At 51.9% G+C, this 16,078-nt stretch overlaps 1 protein-coding gene across 15 annotated transcripts in view; it reads left to right on the top strand.

The window, feature by feature from the left end:
* The first annotated feature begins 9,526 nt into the window (after nucleotides 1-9,526).
* Nucleotides 9,527-16,078, top strand: part of MYH14 (myosin heavy chain 14) — an 86,615-nt gene continuing 80,063 nt past the window's right edge. For 4 of the 15 annotated variants that reach the window (XM_026014182.2, XM_026014187.2, XM_026014188.2 and 1 more), the window contains exons 1-2: nucleotides 9,551-9,592; nucleotides 14,569-14,979. In XM_026014182.2, the coding sequence (XP_025869967.2) occupies nucleotides 14,572-14,979 (408 nt within the window). In that variant the 5' untranslated portion in view covers nucleotides 9,551-9,592; nucleotides 14,569-14,571. Of the gene's footprint in view, nucleotides 9,593-11,042; nucleotides 11,201-12,241; nucleotides 12,450-14,568; nucleotides 14,980-16,078 lie in introns of those variants that run through there. The other 11 variants (XM_026014184.2, XM_072758160.1, XM_072758156.1 and 8 more) reach the window with 8 other exon arrangements.

Raw genomic sequence — 16,078 nt, forward strand, 5'->3', positions numbered from 1 at the left:
TGGACTGAAGGCGGCGCTAAATCACTGAGCCACCGGGGCTGCGCATGACTTTGCTTTTATTTGGAATGAGATAGGAACACCAGGAGGGCTCTGAGAAGAGAAGGGACATGAGCTGACTTGGGGAATAGACTGAGAGAGGCAAGTTGCTGAAGCAGGGAGAACAGAGAGAAGGTGACTCTAATAGTCCAGGCAGGAGACAATGCTGGGTTGGTTAAACCAGAGTGATGGCAGCAAGGGGTCAAGTTGGATCTGTTTTGAAGGTCAAGTTGACAACATTCACGGATGGACTGGATGTAGGGGGTAAGGAGAAAAGAGGAATCAGGATGATGCCATGTGTTTTGGTTAGAGTATGATCTAGAACCACCTGCCACTAGATCACCTGCAGATTCCCAGGCTCCCCCAGGTCTACTCAACTGGCACCTTTGGGGAAGGGCCCAGAATCCTGCCTCCTGAGCAAGCTGCCCAGCTGAAGACTGGTGGGGACTGGTGACCCCAGGGTAACCAGGGTGGGCCCCTCTGGGGGAGTCTACTCAGGAATAGAATATCAATGGATGAGAGAGAGGCTCCCCATTCCCTAGCTGTGTGACCTGGAGCGACACTGCAAATTCTCCCAGCCATGACTTCTTCATCTGCAATATGGGGCCATTGATGGGAGCCTGCCTCACAGAGGTGATGTGCGATCCGAATGAGCTCATGTGTATAAAATATTTAAACCAGTGCCAGCGCATACAAGCTCCCAATAAAGGGCGGCTATAATTAGCATCTTCTTTCAAAAATGATACATACTTGGTAAAGGATCAAATTGATCATAAACAAGCCACGATCTCCTGCAGACTCTAGCACACCTGGCCCCACATCGGGGAGTACAAGGATAAGATGCTACACCAGACCCAGTCCTGGCCTTCCAGAGTTCCCAGTCTTGTGGGCAGGGCAGTGCCAGTCCCAGATGGGCATGACCCAGGGGTGTCAGGGTGACAGAGAAGGGGCAGAGCTATGGAATCCCAGAGGGAGAGCAGGAGCTCTGGGGAGGGGTGTCCCTGACTGGCAGTGAGTACATGAGTTCTAGGCAGATAAGGCGGGCAAGAGAGGAGTGCTGGTCCGTGTGTAAAGGTTAGAGAGGCCTAGAATGGTCCTGCGAGTGTGATGGGCTTCAAAAGCATCAGACTAGCGTGGTCAAGTGCATGAACTTTTGAGTTAGACTGCTTGAGTTCAAATCCCAGCTGTGCCCCTTCCCAGTTGTGTGATCAGGGACAAGTTTCTCACCTCTCTGTGCTTAATACCCAAACCCTTTTCGTTCTCCATCTGTGCATAACAAGTGATTCCCCCAACCGACAAAACTTCATGATTTAAAGCAACACACATTTGTGGTCTCATAGTTTCTATAGGTCAGGAAACATGAAATTTCATAGTTTTTTTTTTGTTTGTTTGTTTTTTAAAGAAGAATAAACACCAAAATATTATCAGGGGGATGTGTGTTTGGAATGGAGTTGGAGGATGCCGGTCAGGCAAAATGTTACCCTATTGTTTGATTCCCACCCCCCATCTTATGTAATTAAAGTAGCTCCAACTTGAGGAGAAAGTAACGTTTTTAAAAATAGCTGTAGTGATTCTCTGCTTCAGGGACTCCCACAAAGCCATAATCAAGGTGTTGCTGGGAGCGCAGTCTCATCTCATGGCTCAGCTGGAAAGGGTCAGTGTCCGGGCTCGCTCTCATGGTTGTTGGCAGGATTCGGTTCCTTGCAGGCTCTTCGCTAGAGGCAAGCTTCCCTTCCTTGCCCCTGTAGCCTTAAAGGTGTGAAGTTGCTTTCTCAACACCACCTAGAGAGGGGATCCCTGCGTGGCTCAACGGTTTAGCGCCTACCTTTGGCCCAGGGTATGATCCTGGAGTCCCGGGATCGAGTGCTGCGTCGGGCTCCTGGCATGGAGCCTGCTTCTCCCTCTGTCTGTGTCTCTGCCTCTCTCTCTGTGTATGTCTCTCATGAATAAAAAAAAAATCTAAAAAAAAAAAGAAATAATCAAATCTGACTCTAGATGCTGGTTGGGAGTTAAACAATGCAACCTATATGCATAAGAGAGCATTTGGGATGCCTAGGATATAACAAGTATCATAAAAATATTAATTGCTAGTTAAAATGTTAATTAGTTGCTATCTGGCCAGCCAGGAGGAGTCAGAGAAGTCTACTCAGAGGGAATTTTCAAGTTGGGGTTTGAAGTATGAGTAGGAACTCACCAGGTGACAGGCCATATATCCATTCATTTTTCTTAGCCAACAATCTTTCTGTGAGGCATCCTGTGTTCCAGATCCTGTGCTGGGAGATCCCAGGGACCCAGTGAGTCAGACTCTGACCCTTTGTGGAGCTACTGGTATGAGGAATGTTGCTCAAACCCAAGACTTGTCCTCTAAAGGCTCCAAGCTGGTAGAGGAGGCAGAGAGGGATAAAGTCCGGCGTGATCAGGACAGCAACAGAAGAAGGAAGAGAGTGGGTGAAGGACTCCTAGAAGGTCGGTACTGAACAAAGGCCTTGAAATGGCTGGTCTGATTCCCTACATTTGCTGAAGCCCAGAGAGGGAAAGGGACTTGCCCAAGATCACACAGCATGGAGGAGTCTCCTGATCCTGGACTCTGGGTGTCTTGAGGACTAGGCGAGATGCAAGAGATGCAGACCTGCCTCATTGCAGGCCCTTAACTCGGAGACACCCTACATACCCAAGCCCCGCACTCCAATCTGCACACCCCCCACAGACAGCGATGTTGTCAGAGTCATCTGCCTCTAGACTTGATGCCTCACCCACATGCACAGCATTCGTCTCTGGAGACCCTTCCCATCCCATGTACCAGTGGGGTTCTGGGTATACTGGGAACACAGGCATGACTTGGAGTCAGGCCTAGCCCTAGAGGGGCTGCTGGTCTGTAAAGGTACCAGCAGACAGATTGTTCCAATCTAGTGTCATCAGAGCATCAATACAAGGGAGAGGATATGGTGGCCGGGCATAGGGTGGGAGTGGAGTGAGACTAGCGGGTCTTTTTTTCTTTTTTTTTGAAGATTTATTTATTGGGGAACCTGGGTGGCTCAGTGGTTGAGCATCTGCTTTCGGCTCAGGTCATGATCCCAGAGTCCTGGGATCAGGTCCCGCGTCCGGCTCCCCTCAAGGAGCGAGCCTGCTTCTCCCTCTGCCTTATGTCTCTGTCTCTCTCTCCGTGTCTCTCATGAGTAAATAAATAAAATCTTTTTCAAAAATTACGATTTATTTATTTATTTATTTATGAGAGAAGTGGGGGAGGAGGGGCAGAGGAAGAGAATCTTCAAACAGACTCTGCTGAACATGGAGCATGGAACTTGAGCTCACAATCCTGAGATCATGACCTGAGCTGAAACCAAGAGTCAGATGCTCAACTGATTGAGCCACCCAGGTGTCCTGACTGTGTTAAAAGGTTTTAACACCCAGTGCAGACTGAGCCTTGGAAAGTTGGCCTAGAGTTCTTGGGGTGGAAAGACAGAGAGGAAATAAGGAGCAGGATGTATAGCATGTGAAAAGGTACGGGGGCATAAAAGACCATTTATCCATTCATCTGTCTGTCCAGCCACCCATTCATTCATCTGTCGATCCATTTATGCATTACTTGATTCTTCCATCCATCTGCCCACTTATTTATTCATTGTGTATATACTCCATTCATTCGTTTATTCTTCCATCCAGTCATCCATTTCCTCACTGATCCATTTATTGATCCACTCATGCAGTGTTCATTTATTCCTTCAGCTACACACCCATCCATTCATTCAATTAGTCAGAGTACCAACCGTCATATCATCCTTCTACTCCAAATGTCATCTCCCCAAGAAGCCTTCCCTGACTCCCTTGCTAAAATAACAGCTCAGGTGACTGCCTTCTCTTACTCTCTTCGACTTTTTCTTCCTAGCACTTACCCTGATTTGCCAATATGCTCTATAATCATATGTTCACTTGTTTGGTCTGTTTCTACCACTGGAACACATTCATTCCTTCAGCAAGAGTGTGTTGAGTGTCTCCTGTGTGCCAGGCTCTCCTGTGTTTTAGGCATTGGGAACATGGCAGAGGACGAGACAGACAAAATTCCACACCAGCATGGAGGTAACATTCTTGTTGGGGGCATCGGACAATAAATAATGAATGTAATAAGCCAACTACTGGCAGGTTGTAGGATGCTGAGTGCTGTAGAAAGAAAAACATTTTTAAAGGCTGAGCAAGTGAGGGGTATTGGGAGTCCAGGGGAAAATGTGCTCAGAGAAGCACTCATGGAGGAGGTGATATCTGAGCAAAGACTAGAAAGAGATGAGGGGGCCAAATGGTTACCCAGGAGAAGAGGATGCCAGTAGAGAATGGCATATGCAAAGGACCTGAGGTAGGGCAGAGTCTGGTGCGTCTGGAGCACATGGAGGAAGCAATGGAGAGATGGCAGGAGATGAGGTCAAAGAGGGAACAAAGGGGGCTACATGGTGGAGAGCCTATGGGGCCCTCGTGAGGACTTTGCTTTAACTGAGTGAGACTGGTTCCAGGGGTGGACTCTGAGTGGAGGAAAGACAGGATTTAACTACGGTGTGAGCAGTTTCCCTCCACCTGCCTGTAGGAGTAGATTAAGATCTGAGTTCTGTGAGGGCTGGGATTATGTCTCTGTAACCTCCATCTCAGTTTCCAGAAGTGGTCTGAAAACTACGGCCCACAGATCAGACCCTCCCACCTCCTGTGTGTGTGTGTAAGCAAGGGTTTAGGGAAACACAGCCACACACATCATTTACATTTTATCTATGGCTCTTTACCTGCCGTAAGGGCAAGCGGAGTGTTACAGCAGAGACCATGTGGCCCTCAAAGCTGAAAATATTTACCGTCTGGCCCTTTCCAGAAAAAGTGTGCTGACCCCTGGTTTTAAAACAGGTCTGGCACGTAGTAGGCGTTCAATAAATATTTGTTGGCGCAGAACTGAACCCGTCATTCATCTGTGACCCTCAAGATGCCGCCAACATGCTCTTGTCTCAGAGCCAGTTCCAACTCTGAGTCACATGCAGGAAAACAACAGCCCAGCAACCAAAAATAAAATACTAGAACCATTCAAATCTTACCACAGAGAGAAAATGCCCAGGCAGGATTACAGTCAGGGCCCACAGTGAAACTTAGCATGTTCTTTGTCCATTTCATGTTCTCTATTAAGGCTTGGGATACCTTGATTCTTCATTTCAGCTCAGGTGGTGATTTCAGGGTTGTGAGATCGAGTCCCACTTTTGGCTCTGTGCTCAGTGGGGAGTCTGCTTGAGACTCTCTTTTTCCCTCCACCCCACCTTCTCCTTGCTCTCTCTATGTAAATAAATAAAATCTTTTTAAAAAAATAAGAAAGTTTTAGAGTGCCTGGGTAGCTCAGTGGTTGAGCATCTGCCTTTGGCTCAGGTTGTGATCCCGGGGTCCAGGGACTGAATCCTGCATCAGGCTCCCCACAGGGAGCTTGCTTCTCCCTCTGCCTGTGTCTCTGTGTCTCTCATGAATAAATACAATCTTTAAAAAATTAAAGCTTAAGTTTAACACAAAGTAAAACCCCTACCTCTCCAGGCATGGGAGTTGCTCCCTCTAATTTATTTTTCTGGTTCAGTCGGTAGAGCATGTGACTCTTGATCTTGGGGTTGTGATTCAGGCCTCACATCGGGTGTAGTGATTGCTAAATCATTAAAAAAAAAAAACCCTCCCAGATTCTCTTCCAAAGACCAATCCCCTCCCTGGTTCTTCTGTCTCCTCCCCTTTCAGCTCCAACATTTTCTTTTGGTCCATGAACTTAGCTTCCTGATGGCTTTTATCCCATACCTGTGCTGCCCATTACTCAGATTCTGCATGACAAGGTGATTGTGGATTAAGAATAATGAGGTCTGTGCCAACTGGCGGAAATCCTTCTCTTCTTCTGGGAACTCAGAATGCTCCCATATCCCCATTTCCTTTTTCCCTTGATACATCCATCTCAATATTCCATAACCCCCATTTTGAGTTTCCTCTCTATCACAGCTTATGCTACACCCACAGAGTCAGATCTGGCCACAGCTTAATGGGGACAATCTCAGTGCTGGGGTGAAGAGATGGATGCTTGGTGGAGATGCCTTGACCATCAATGGAATGAGTTTGGGTCTTTATCCTAAGGACCCTCTGTGCCGACTTGAAAGGGAGGACAGATAGAGGTTCTGAATTGGTTTCCTGGGTCTCAGCCACTCTCTGGTGGTTTCATATAGTGATCCACATTCCAAGCTCTGGAGCCAGACTGCCTGGGCTTAAATCTGAGCTTTGATGCTTTCTAGCTGTACATCCTTGGGCAGCCTTCTGTCAGTGTCCTCATCTGTAAAATGGATATGACACTAGTACCTACCACGTAAAATTTAATACACATAAAGAGCTTAGCACTGTGCCTGGCACATAGTAAGTGCTAAATATCTATCACCAACTATTAAAGTGTTTAGCACAGACATCCAGCTCATAGAATGTCCTCAGCAAAAGGAAGCTCAATATTACCAGTCAGTAATGGCATCGGTTACCCTATAGATTGGGCAGAAATGACATCTCCAGTTTAGAACCTTGGTGGGAATGATGACATCACTAGTTGCCAGGTAGAATATGGTTAGAATGGGAGTGCCGCAGCCTTCTTTCCTGTTTGAGTTTTTTTTTTAATATTTTATTTATTTATTCATGATAGACACACAGAGAGAGGCAGAGACATAGGCAGAGGGAGAAGCAGGCTCCCTGCGGGGAACCTGATGTGAGACTTGATGCCAGGACCTCGGGATCACAACCTGAGCCAAAGGCAGACGCTTAACCACCCAGGTGCCCCTCCTGTTTGAATTTCTGTTGTGTCCCAGTTCACACACTCTTCCCTGGTGCCCTCACGTACATGGAGTTTCATCTGTTTTAGCCTTATTTTTCTATCGGTCAAGTGGGGATAATGAAGGTATCCATCTCATCGAATTGTTGAGAGAATCCAGTGAGTTAATACACATAATGGGCACAATGTCCAGCACACCGTTGCTACTCAATAAATAGCAGGTCCCGTTGTCTTTACTGCAGGAGGCTTCCATGGAGAACACTTCAGCCAGAGTAACAGGGGCCGCAGCTCTCTTGGTTAACCGCATAGACTCACAGGTCTGATCTCCTGCAATCTAAACCCAGATCTGCCACCGGGAGTAGCAAGGGGACCCTAGGCATGTTGCTGGCCTGTAAAGTGGGGGTAATGACAGTGCCAACCTCATAGGGCTGGCATGAGGATGCACTGGGATAATGATGGGCATGTTTCAGGCCCCATACTTGTGAACTGTATTATCACTTCAGGTGCCCTCGGAAAAGTTCTCCCCTCCCTGGAACTCACTTTCCCTATCTGCAAAGTGGTGGGCTGTGGCTACGGCAATCTCAAAGCTTCTTGCCCGCAAGGACTAACATTTGCCCTTTGCCATTGCCAAGCAAATGAGTTGAGAGTTGGATGCTTGCACCCGTGTCTGCCCCCACCCCAATTCCATCTCTCTTCACCTGTGTCTGTATTCTCTGTCTCTTACCTGTCAACCATTCCCTTTCTCTGACTTCTTTCCCTTAAGGTAGATTCTCTCTCTGTTGTTTCTCTCCATACTATCAGAAGGGTTTGTAGAGCACTAAATAACAACTGTAATAATAATCATTGTTTATTCAGCCTTTTCCCAGTGCCAGGTCCACACTAAGTTCTTTGCATGAATTAACTCATTTAATTCACACAATGCAAGGATTTCTTACTATTGATTAAACAAAAACTTATGGAACACCTACTGTGTGCCAGGCCCTGAGGATCCAGCACTGAACAAAACAAAGACCCTTGCCCTCTTGGGACTTATATTCTAGTGAGGAGACAGATGATAAACAGATAAACACATAAATATTTCCAGTGCTACGATGAAAAACAAAGCAAGGTCAGGGGAGAAAGTGATGAAGGGAATCAGTTTATATAGAATAGTTGGGACAGGCTTTCAGGAGCAGGTCACATTGGAGGAGACCTGGCAATGTGAAAGGCAGACAGCCATGCAGAACCAGGAGGGAGGAGGATTCCTGATAGAAGAAACAGTGAATGCAAAGGCCCTGAGGCAGGACCATGCATGGGAAGTGTTTGTGGAATTTAGGAACACCCAGGAGGCCAGTGTGTCTGGAGAGGAGTGACAGGAAAAAGGGAGGGAGATGAGATCAGACAGGGCCCCAGGGGACACATCACACAGCCTTGTGAGCCATAGTGTGAACTTCAGCTTTTATGGAGAAGGGGCCATGAAGCATAAGTTTCTGGGCAGAGGAGGGATACTGTCTTAATAGAGTTTGACAGGATCCTACCAGCAGTAGACAGTGTGTGTGTGTGTGTGTGTGTGTGTGTGTGTGTGTGTGTGGTGGGGGAACAAGAGTGGAGAAAGGGAGATCATCACCTCCTTTTACAGATGCAGAAATCAATGGAATTTCAAAAAAGTCCAACAACTGGCCCAAGCCCACACAGCTGTTGAACAGCAGAGCCAGGCTAGCATACTAGCTGGAGCTTGATTCACAAGCAGCCCCCTGTCGCCACCCCAGCTGCTCACTCCTCCTGGAGTTCAGTGTACACCTGTAAAATGGAGACACAGCTCAAAAAACAATGATGCAGGGCTGTCCAGCAACAGAATAGCTTCAGAGTGAGTTCCATCTCCGGGTTCAGTGGGACTTTTGCTCTGTGACCTTGGGAAGTCATCTGCCTCTCCCCGAGCCTCAGTTTTCACATCTGAGAATTGGGCAGCATTAACCACCGTTTGGGTGTATCGTGGTGGTTAAGAGCACAAGCTCTGAAGTCGGATTTGGCGGGATTCGAGTCCTTGCTCTGCCACTTGCCAGCTCCATGACTTTCGACAATTAACGCCCTTTTTCTAAGCTTGGGTTTACCTCATCTAGAAGATGAGGATCTTAATTCCAAGGGGTAGTTGTAAGGATTAAATGAGATCATGCAGGTAAAGCGCTTAGCACAGCTCCTGGCATCCATCGGGCACTCAATAAATGATCATTATTATTACTGACGGTATCGCCCACACCTCCCCGGTGGGTGAGTCTGGGAGAGTGCCTGGTACGCGGTCGGCGTTCGACAAAAGTGAATTCTCTCTTCTGCCTCTCCTGCCCGCCGGCTCCCGGGGGACCCAGGCATTCCGGCCTCCAGCCGCCCCCCCACGCCGGCCCTCACAAAGGCCCTCATTCATGCCTCGCGCACAAAGCGGCGCATTCACCCGTGTCCCTTGGGCCTCCCGCCCCCGGCCGCCCCCCAAAGCTCGCCATTGGACGCTTCCCCTGCCCGTCAGGCCTGGGTCCTGCCCACGACCGCGCCGCCTGGCTCCGCACTCCGGCGCCGTTCTTTTCCCACGGCTGGCACACTCCGACAACTTCTGATTGGTCCGGTCCACCAGCCGCTCCTCTTGATTGGCGGGCGCGTCCCCCACGGGCGGGGCCGTAGCTTGTCGCAGCGGGCGCCGATTGGCCCCTGCTGCGCTCGTATGGGCGGGGCTTTCCTGACGGGCCCGCCCCTCTTTCTCCCCAGGCCGAAGCCTCGGGACGGCCCTGGAAGCCGGTGAGTGCCCGGGGCCCGCTGCCCGCCGGAGGCGGCGGAGCGGGACTGGGCCCGGGGAGGCCGGAGCCTAGGGGCTTCGGATAGGGGCCCCGAAGGCCGGCGCGGGCGGCGGGGGAGAGACGGTGACGCGGCCCCTCACCTTGGGCGCGCAGCGGGACGGCGGCGGGGAGGGGGGCGGGGGGGCGGGGCGTCTACATTCCCCCACCTCTCCCCAAGTCAGTTCCAAGTGTGTGTAAGGCCGGGTCGAGGTCCTCGCTGGAGGCCCCGGGCCCATTCCGCAGACGGGGAAACTGAGGCTTGCTTTGGGACCTTAGACGCTGTAATACCTGAGTCATCGCCTTCAGTCCTCCGCCCCCGGATAACAGTGTCTGTGTTCTCACGTGTAAAAATCGCAGACTGGAGACAGGGGTCAGGACTGGCAGAGGAAGAGGGGTAGGGAAAGGCATATTTGAGCGCTTAACGTGTATTCGGGCGCTTTTATTTTTACCACTAAATAGTTTGTGTTCACTTAAGGTTATATTGTACCCATTTTACAGAGAGGGGAACACTGCGGCTGGACAGAGGCGGTGACTGCAGGGAGACGGGGTTGAGAATAACACTTTGGAGACCAGCTGTGCGCTGGGTCCCTTAACCTTTTTAATCTCCTAGTAGCTCCCTAAGGAAGGCTGTGGTCCCTATGGCTTAATGGAGAGGCAGGTTCGAGAGAGTTAAACAACGAGGAAGAGGAAATTGACCCCTTTGAGGACCCAGTACCCGTTCTCCCTAAATCCGTCTTTAGAATCGCAGCTCTCCCTCTTGACCGTGTGGCCGTCAGCCCATTACCTCCCCTCTTCATGCCTCACTTTCCACGTTGAACAAATGCAGATGCTGCTCGTCCCTATCACACTGGTTTTTGAGATCATTCTATAAATTCAAACCCAGAATGCTGTTCTAGGATCAGAAAAACACTGGCACAGAGTAGGTGCGCTTACCAGTACTTAGTCCTCATTCCACCCAGGAGAAGATTGAAGCTCCGGAGCCCAGAATAACACTTTGTGGTCTTCTTTGGTACTCCTAGTATTCCTTGTGGATTGTGGTGTCCCGTTTCGGGGTTGGGGAAACTGAGGCTCAGAAAGATTAAATGATGTCGTGAGGCGCTGCTTGTTTAAGCACTGGGCTGGGGGGGTGGCAATTTCTCCCAAATTATTTATTTCCTTGGCTGCAATTCACGGAGAGAAGAGGGAGGCCCAGAAAGCTTGAGCGGGACTCGAACTCCCGGAGTCCTCAGCCCTCTGCGCCACGCGGGTCCTTGACGTTTGCCTGCCCGGAGGAGGAGGGGCGCCTGGTGCTGCAGCTGCGGCCGCGGCCCACCCGGCATCAGACTCATCCCCGCCCACCCGCCCCCCTCTCCATCCCCCGGTCCAGGGCCCTGCAGCTCCAGGACCCGCCCCCTTCCCCGAGCCCGGCAGGTGCTGGGTGACATCAGAGCCGGGCTCCCTCCGGGTGACGCGACGTGGCCCCGCCCCGCGCTGGACCGCGGAGGTAGTCGCACCTGAGAGCTCAAGCGGCCAGGGCATTCCCGTGCCCCCTCCCCATCTTCCCGATCCCCGCGCTGGCCCGCGGCCCCAGGTAGCTCCGAAGATTCGAGGGTTGAGGGGGCGGCTGGACGCTTGGGTCTTGGGAAAATGGGGGTTGGGCGCTCAGATTCCTGGATCTGAAGAGGGGAGCTGGGGGCCAGGAACCCCAGGTCTGAGTGAGGACAGCACTGGTAGCCTGGACTCCTAGGTCTTGAGGGAGAAAGGCACTGGGTCCAAGACACTGGGTTTGTGGGCCTGGACACCTTGTTCTGGGAGAGGAGGGGCTGGGGGCCTGGATTCCTGGTTCTGGGGGAGGAGGGGCTGGGGGCCTGGATTCCTGGTCCTGGGGGAGGAGGGGCTGGGGGCCTGGACTCCTGGTCCTGGGGGAGGAGGGGCTGAGGGCCTGGACTCCTGGTCCTGGGGGAGGAGGGGCTGGGGGCCTGGACTCCTGGTCCTGGGGGAGGAGGGGCTGGGGGCCTGGACTCCTGGTCCTGGGGGAGGAGGGGCTGTGGGCCTGGACTCCTGGTCCTTGGGGAGGAGGGTCTGGGGGCCTGGACTCCTGGTCCTGGGGGAGGAGAGGGTGGAGGCCTGGACTCCTGGTTTTGGGGGAGGAGGGGCTGGGGGCCTGGACTCCTGGGTCTAAGGGAGGAGGAGGCTGGGGCCTCCCACTCCTGGGTCTGAGGGAGGAAGGGCTGGGGCTCCCACTCCTGAGTCGGAGGAGGGGGCTGGGGGCTTGGATTCCTGGGTCTGAGTGGGGAGAGGCTGGAGGCCTAGGTCTGAGGGAGGAGGGACCTGGGCATCTGGACTGCTGAATCTAGGGGGTGAGGGGGCTGAGGACAGGACTCCCTGGTCTGAGGAAGGAGGGGGCTAGGAACTCCCACTCCTGGGTCTGAGGGAGGAAGGGCTGGGGGCTCCCACTCCTGGGTCTGAGGGAGGAGGGGCTGGGGCCCAGATTTCCGGGTCTGGCCATGGAGGGGACTCTTGAATACTAGCACTAGGCTGAGGTCAGAGGGCTGGATGCCAAGGGCCCGGCCCCTGCCCCAGGGGCGGATCCCTGGCTCCTTTTTCTTTTCCAGCCCAGCAGCCTCTGCCCCTCCCAGGGCAGGTGAAAGCACCTGCCCTGGTGACGGTAATGAGCCCCGGCAGAGGCAGAGGTGTTCCTGCCGGCTAAGGAGGGCGGGGCTGCTGGAGGGGCTCAGCCATTTGGAGCAGAGGCCTGCAGGCCCTCCCTGTCAGGCCTGTGGTCAGTCCTCAGGCTTTGGATGTGCCATCATCCTCACCTCTAGCCTGGCTGCAGTGAGGTGAGAGAGCCCTCTGGGCTCATGGGTCCAAGGGAGGAGGGATTGGGGGTCCAGACTCCTGGCCCTAGGGAGGGGAGGCAGAGGACCAGATGATTGCAAAAATTCTCAAACCTTTCCTGGTCAAAGGTCCAGGGCTGGAGGGGTGGGGGGAGTGGGTGGGGTGGAGTGAGGGTTGGGGCAAAGTCCCAGCGATGGGGCTTGGCTCTGGGTGGATCAGTGCCACACTGGAGGCCGGGGCTTAGCATTGGCACTTGGGGGCCTGGGGACTGGGGGGGGATTAGAACTCTGTTGCTTGAGGACTGGGGCCATTCATGTGAGTCCTGAGAGCACCACACCCCCAGGATCAAGGCTACCAGTTTGGGGGTCTATGTTGGGGGTCTGGGTGGAGGTGGGAGGTGTGGTCTGGAGTGAGTTTCCAGGTGGGAGAGGCTCTGAGTGAAAGGCAAGGGCCCGATGGGACCGATGTGGGGAGGCCTCAAGGGGAGGTGGGTATTTGGAGGGACCTCTCCGGGGGTATATTGGAGGTGGGTCCCTGGAGGGCAGAGGCAGAAACATTGGGGTAGAGGCGGCGAATATCCAGGCCTTCCTGTGCCTGGTGTGGTGGGGCAGTGAGGAGGACTCTGAGGTGCAGGGAGAGAATAGAGACAGACTCTTTGGCAACAGGGCACAATGAGGGATGGGGTTGTGTTCTTCCAGAAGGCACTCAGACTGCCCTGGAATCGCTGTGGTCTGTTCACTGCTGGTCTGTGGGCCCTTTGAGGGTGCGGAGGGGTTGAGCACATTCTCGCTCACCCAGTGTCTCCATTCCAGCACATCGGTCACACTGGGCTGTGGCCAGCTGAGACCCCAGCTGGTCATCCCCAGACCAGGAGCGCCTCAAGGCAAGGCCCCCTCTGAAGCATCTCTGGGTCCCCAGAATCACTCTAGGCAGAGGCTGGTATCTGAACAGCCCCGTGGAATGTTGGATGAATGCGGAAGTAAATGAATGGGGGCTGTTCTCCCCATCATAAAGAAAAGGAAGCTGGGTTGCAGGGAAGGAACGAACTGATAACTAAGGCATGAGATTGGAGTGTTTTGTTCTGCAGCTGTGGGTTAGACTGGAAATGGTCAAGGAACCTGAGTGACAGAAATTAGACTGACACCTTCCTAGGGCTCACATCTCAGAGCTTGACATCCTCATCATGACCCAGTCTGGCCCTCTTGGTCTCCAATCTAACTTCACCTACCACCTCACGATGCCATGGACATGGGGCACATTCCTGCCTCAGGGCCTTTGCACTGGCTGCTCTCTCAGCCTGGAATGCTTTACCTCTCAACATTCCCATGGCTCACTCCCTTCATCTCCCTCAAGTCTTTATTCAAATACCACATCAGAGAAGCCTGCCCTGGCCACCCCAATTAAAATTGCAGCACCCCTCAATCCTAACATCCCCTGCCCCCTCCTTTATTTTTCTCCTTGGCATTTATCACGTTTAACATACTATATAATTTACTTATTTATCTTTTTATCTGGCTCCTGGGATGACAGCAGCGCTATCCAGTAGAAATATAACGCAAGCCAAATGTGTAATTTAAAATGCCACAGTAAAAGTGGAAAAAACTCAAAAGGAACAAGTGTTGTTAATGTTAATGATATATTTTATTGAACCCAGCATATTCAAAATAACTATCATTGGCATGTATCAATCATCACATATAAAAAAATACTAATGAGTTTTTTGTTGTACGAAGTCTTTTGAAATCTGGTGTGGTGCTTAGAAGCCCATCTCAGTTTGGACTCTCCATTTCAAGTGCTCAGTAGCTGTGTGGGGCAGTGGTTCCCATGCTGGCAGCACTGGGCTGGCAGGTAAATGTGTTTGTAGGCAGGGGTTTTTTGCTGGCTTGTTCTTGGATGCATGGCCAATGCCTTGCCTGGCTGGGCCAGGCTTATTAGGGAATTATTGCATGAATGAATGAATGAATGAATGAATGAATGAATGAAATTAGTAAAGGAGATCCATGGGCCCATTTTGCAGATGTGTCGAAAGAGGTCTGGCGAAGAAAAGCTGCGGGGACTGATGAGGGGGATCTGGGCTGGGACAGAGCCCCACCTGACCTGCACCCTTCTCTCCCCTTGCAGACCATGGCCGCAGCGACCTTGTCGGTGCCTGGGCGGAAGGTGGCCCCCAGGCCCAGCCCAGTGCCGGAGGCCGCCCAGCCCTACCTGTTCACGCCCAGTGGGCCAGGCATGGGGGGCGCGCCGGGGGGCGCAGGCACCTCGCCGCAGGTGGAGTGGACGGCGCGGCGCCTGGTGTGGGTGCCTTCGGAGCTACACGGGTTCGAGGCGGCGGCGCTGCGGCACGAGGGCGAGGAGGAGGCCGAAGTGGAGCTGGCCGAGAGCGGGCGGCGGCTGCGGCTGCCGCGGGACCAAATCCAGCGCATGAACCCGCCCAAGTTCAGCAAGGCCGAGGACATGGCGGAGCTCACCTGCCTCAACGAGGCCTCGGTGCTGCACAACCTCCGTGAGCGGTACTACTCGGGCCTCATCTACGTGAGTGGCGGTGCCCCGGAGGCCATGGCCAGGGGTGGGGAGCTGGGGGTCTGTGCCCACCTTGAGTGGCCTCAGACATTCTCTACTTTGTATCCCGGGTCATGCGACCGTTCCTACACTTAGTTGCCAAATTATAGATTATTGGGTTGCCCGAACTGCCTTGGGCCCCATTGAGGGCTATCCCAGAATATTATACTGTAGATGCTGTACACCTTATTATTTTCCCTAAAGTGTAAAAAATCCCAGATTTCCAAATAGGACACATCCAGAGGGTTTTGAGAAAGGGATATGGGTCTGCCATAATAATTAATAACAGCCACCGAGTGTGGAAAACTGCTCGCCAGGCTCTGTGCTAAATGCCTTCCATGTATTAATTCACTTCCTCTCACTTTACACGGAGTAGAGCCTGTGATTAGCCTCATTTAATCTAAAAGGAAACTGAGTCCCGAAGAGGTTTCGTAACAATAAACAGGGACATTTATTAAGCAGACACTAGGCACTTGTAAATATATTGTTTTTATACACTTTCTCAATTATAAAGCATTTTGTACCCATTTTACAGATTGGAAAAAAGCCGGAGGCACAGAAAGGCCAAGTTCCTTGACTGAGTTTACCCAGTGGGTCATGGTGGACCTGGGTGGTCTGGCTGTAGGTGCCATCCATCTGCTGTGGCATCTCTCAAGATAAAGATGGGATTGATGCTAGTGAGGTTGACTACAGTGATGTCGTGCTTATTGAGCATTTAGGATCTCTCGCATTATTTAATCTTTACAGCAAACAAGTAGAATAGGGAAGGCAGTGGTTCACAAGCCTTTCTTTGCGAGTTAGAATCACCTGGGGGATTTTTTTTTTAACATATTAGCTCCCGGGCCCCACCCTACCCGTTAAAACAGATTTCTGGGGCTGTGACGTGGACAATGGTATTTTTAATAAGCTTCCAGGGTGGTTCTAATGGGCAGCCAGAGCGTTATTAGCGCAAACAGGATTAAAGGGATTGACAAAGAATGTAGACAATAATAATGAAAAATAATAATAATGGTGGTGAGCAAATATTTATTGAGCACTTACCGTGTGCCAAGTACTGTTCTAAGTGCTGAGT

Source organism: Vulpes vulpes, chromosome 1 (genome assembly GCF_048418805.1).
Source record: "Vulpes vulpes isolate BD-2025 chromosome 1, VulVul3, whole genome shotgun sequence".
Lineage (NCBI taxonomy): Eukaryota > Metazoa > Chordata > Mammalia > Carnivora > Canidae > Vulpes > Vulpes vulpes.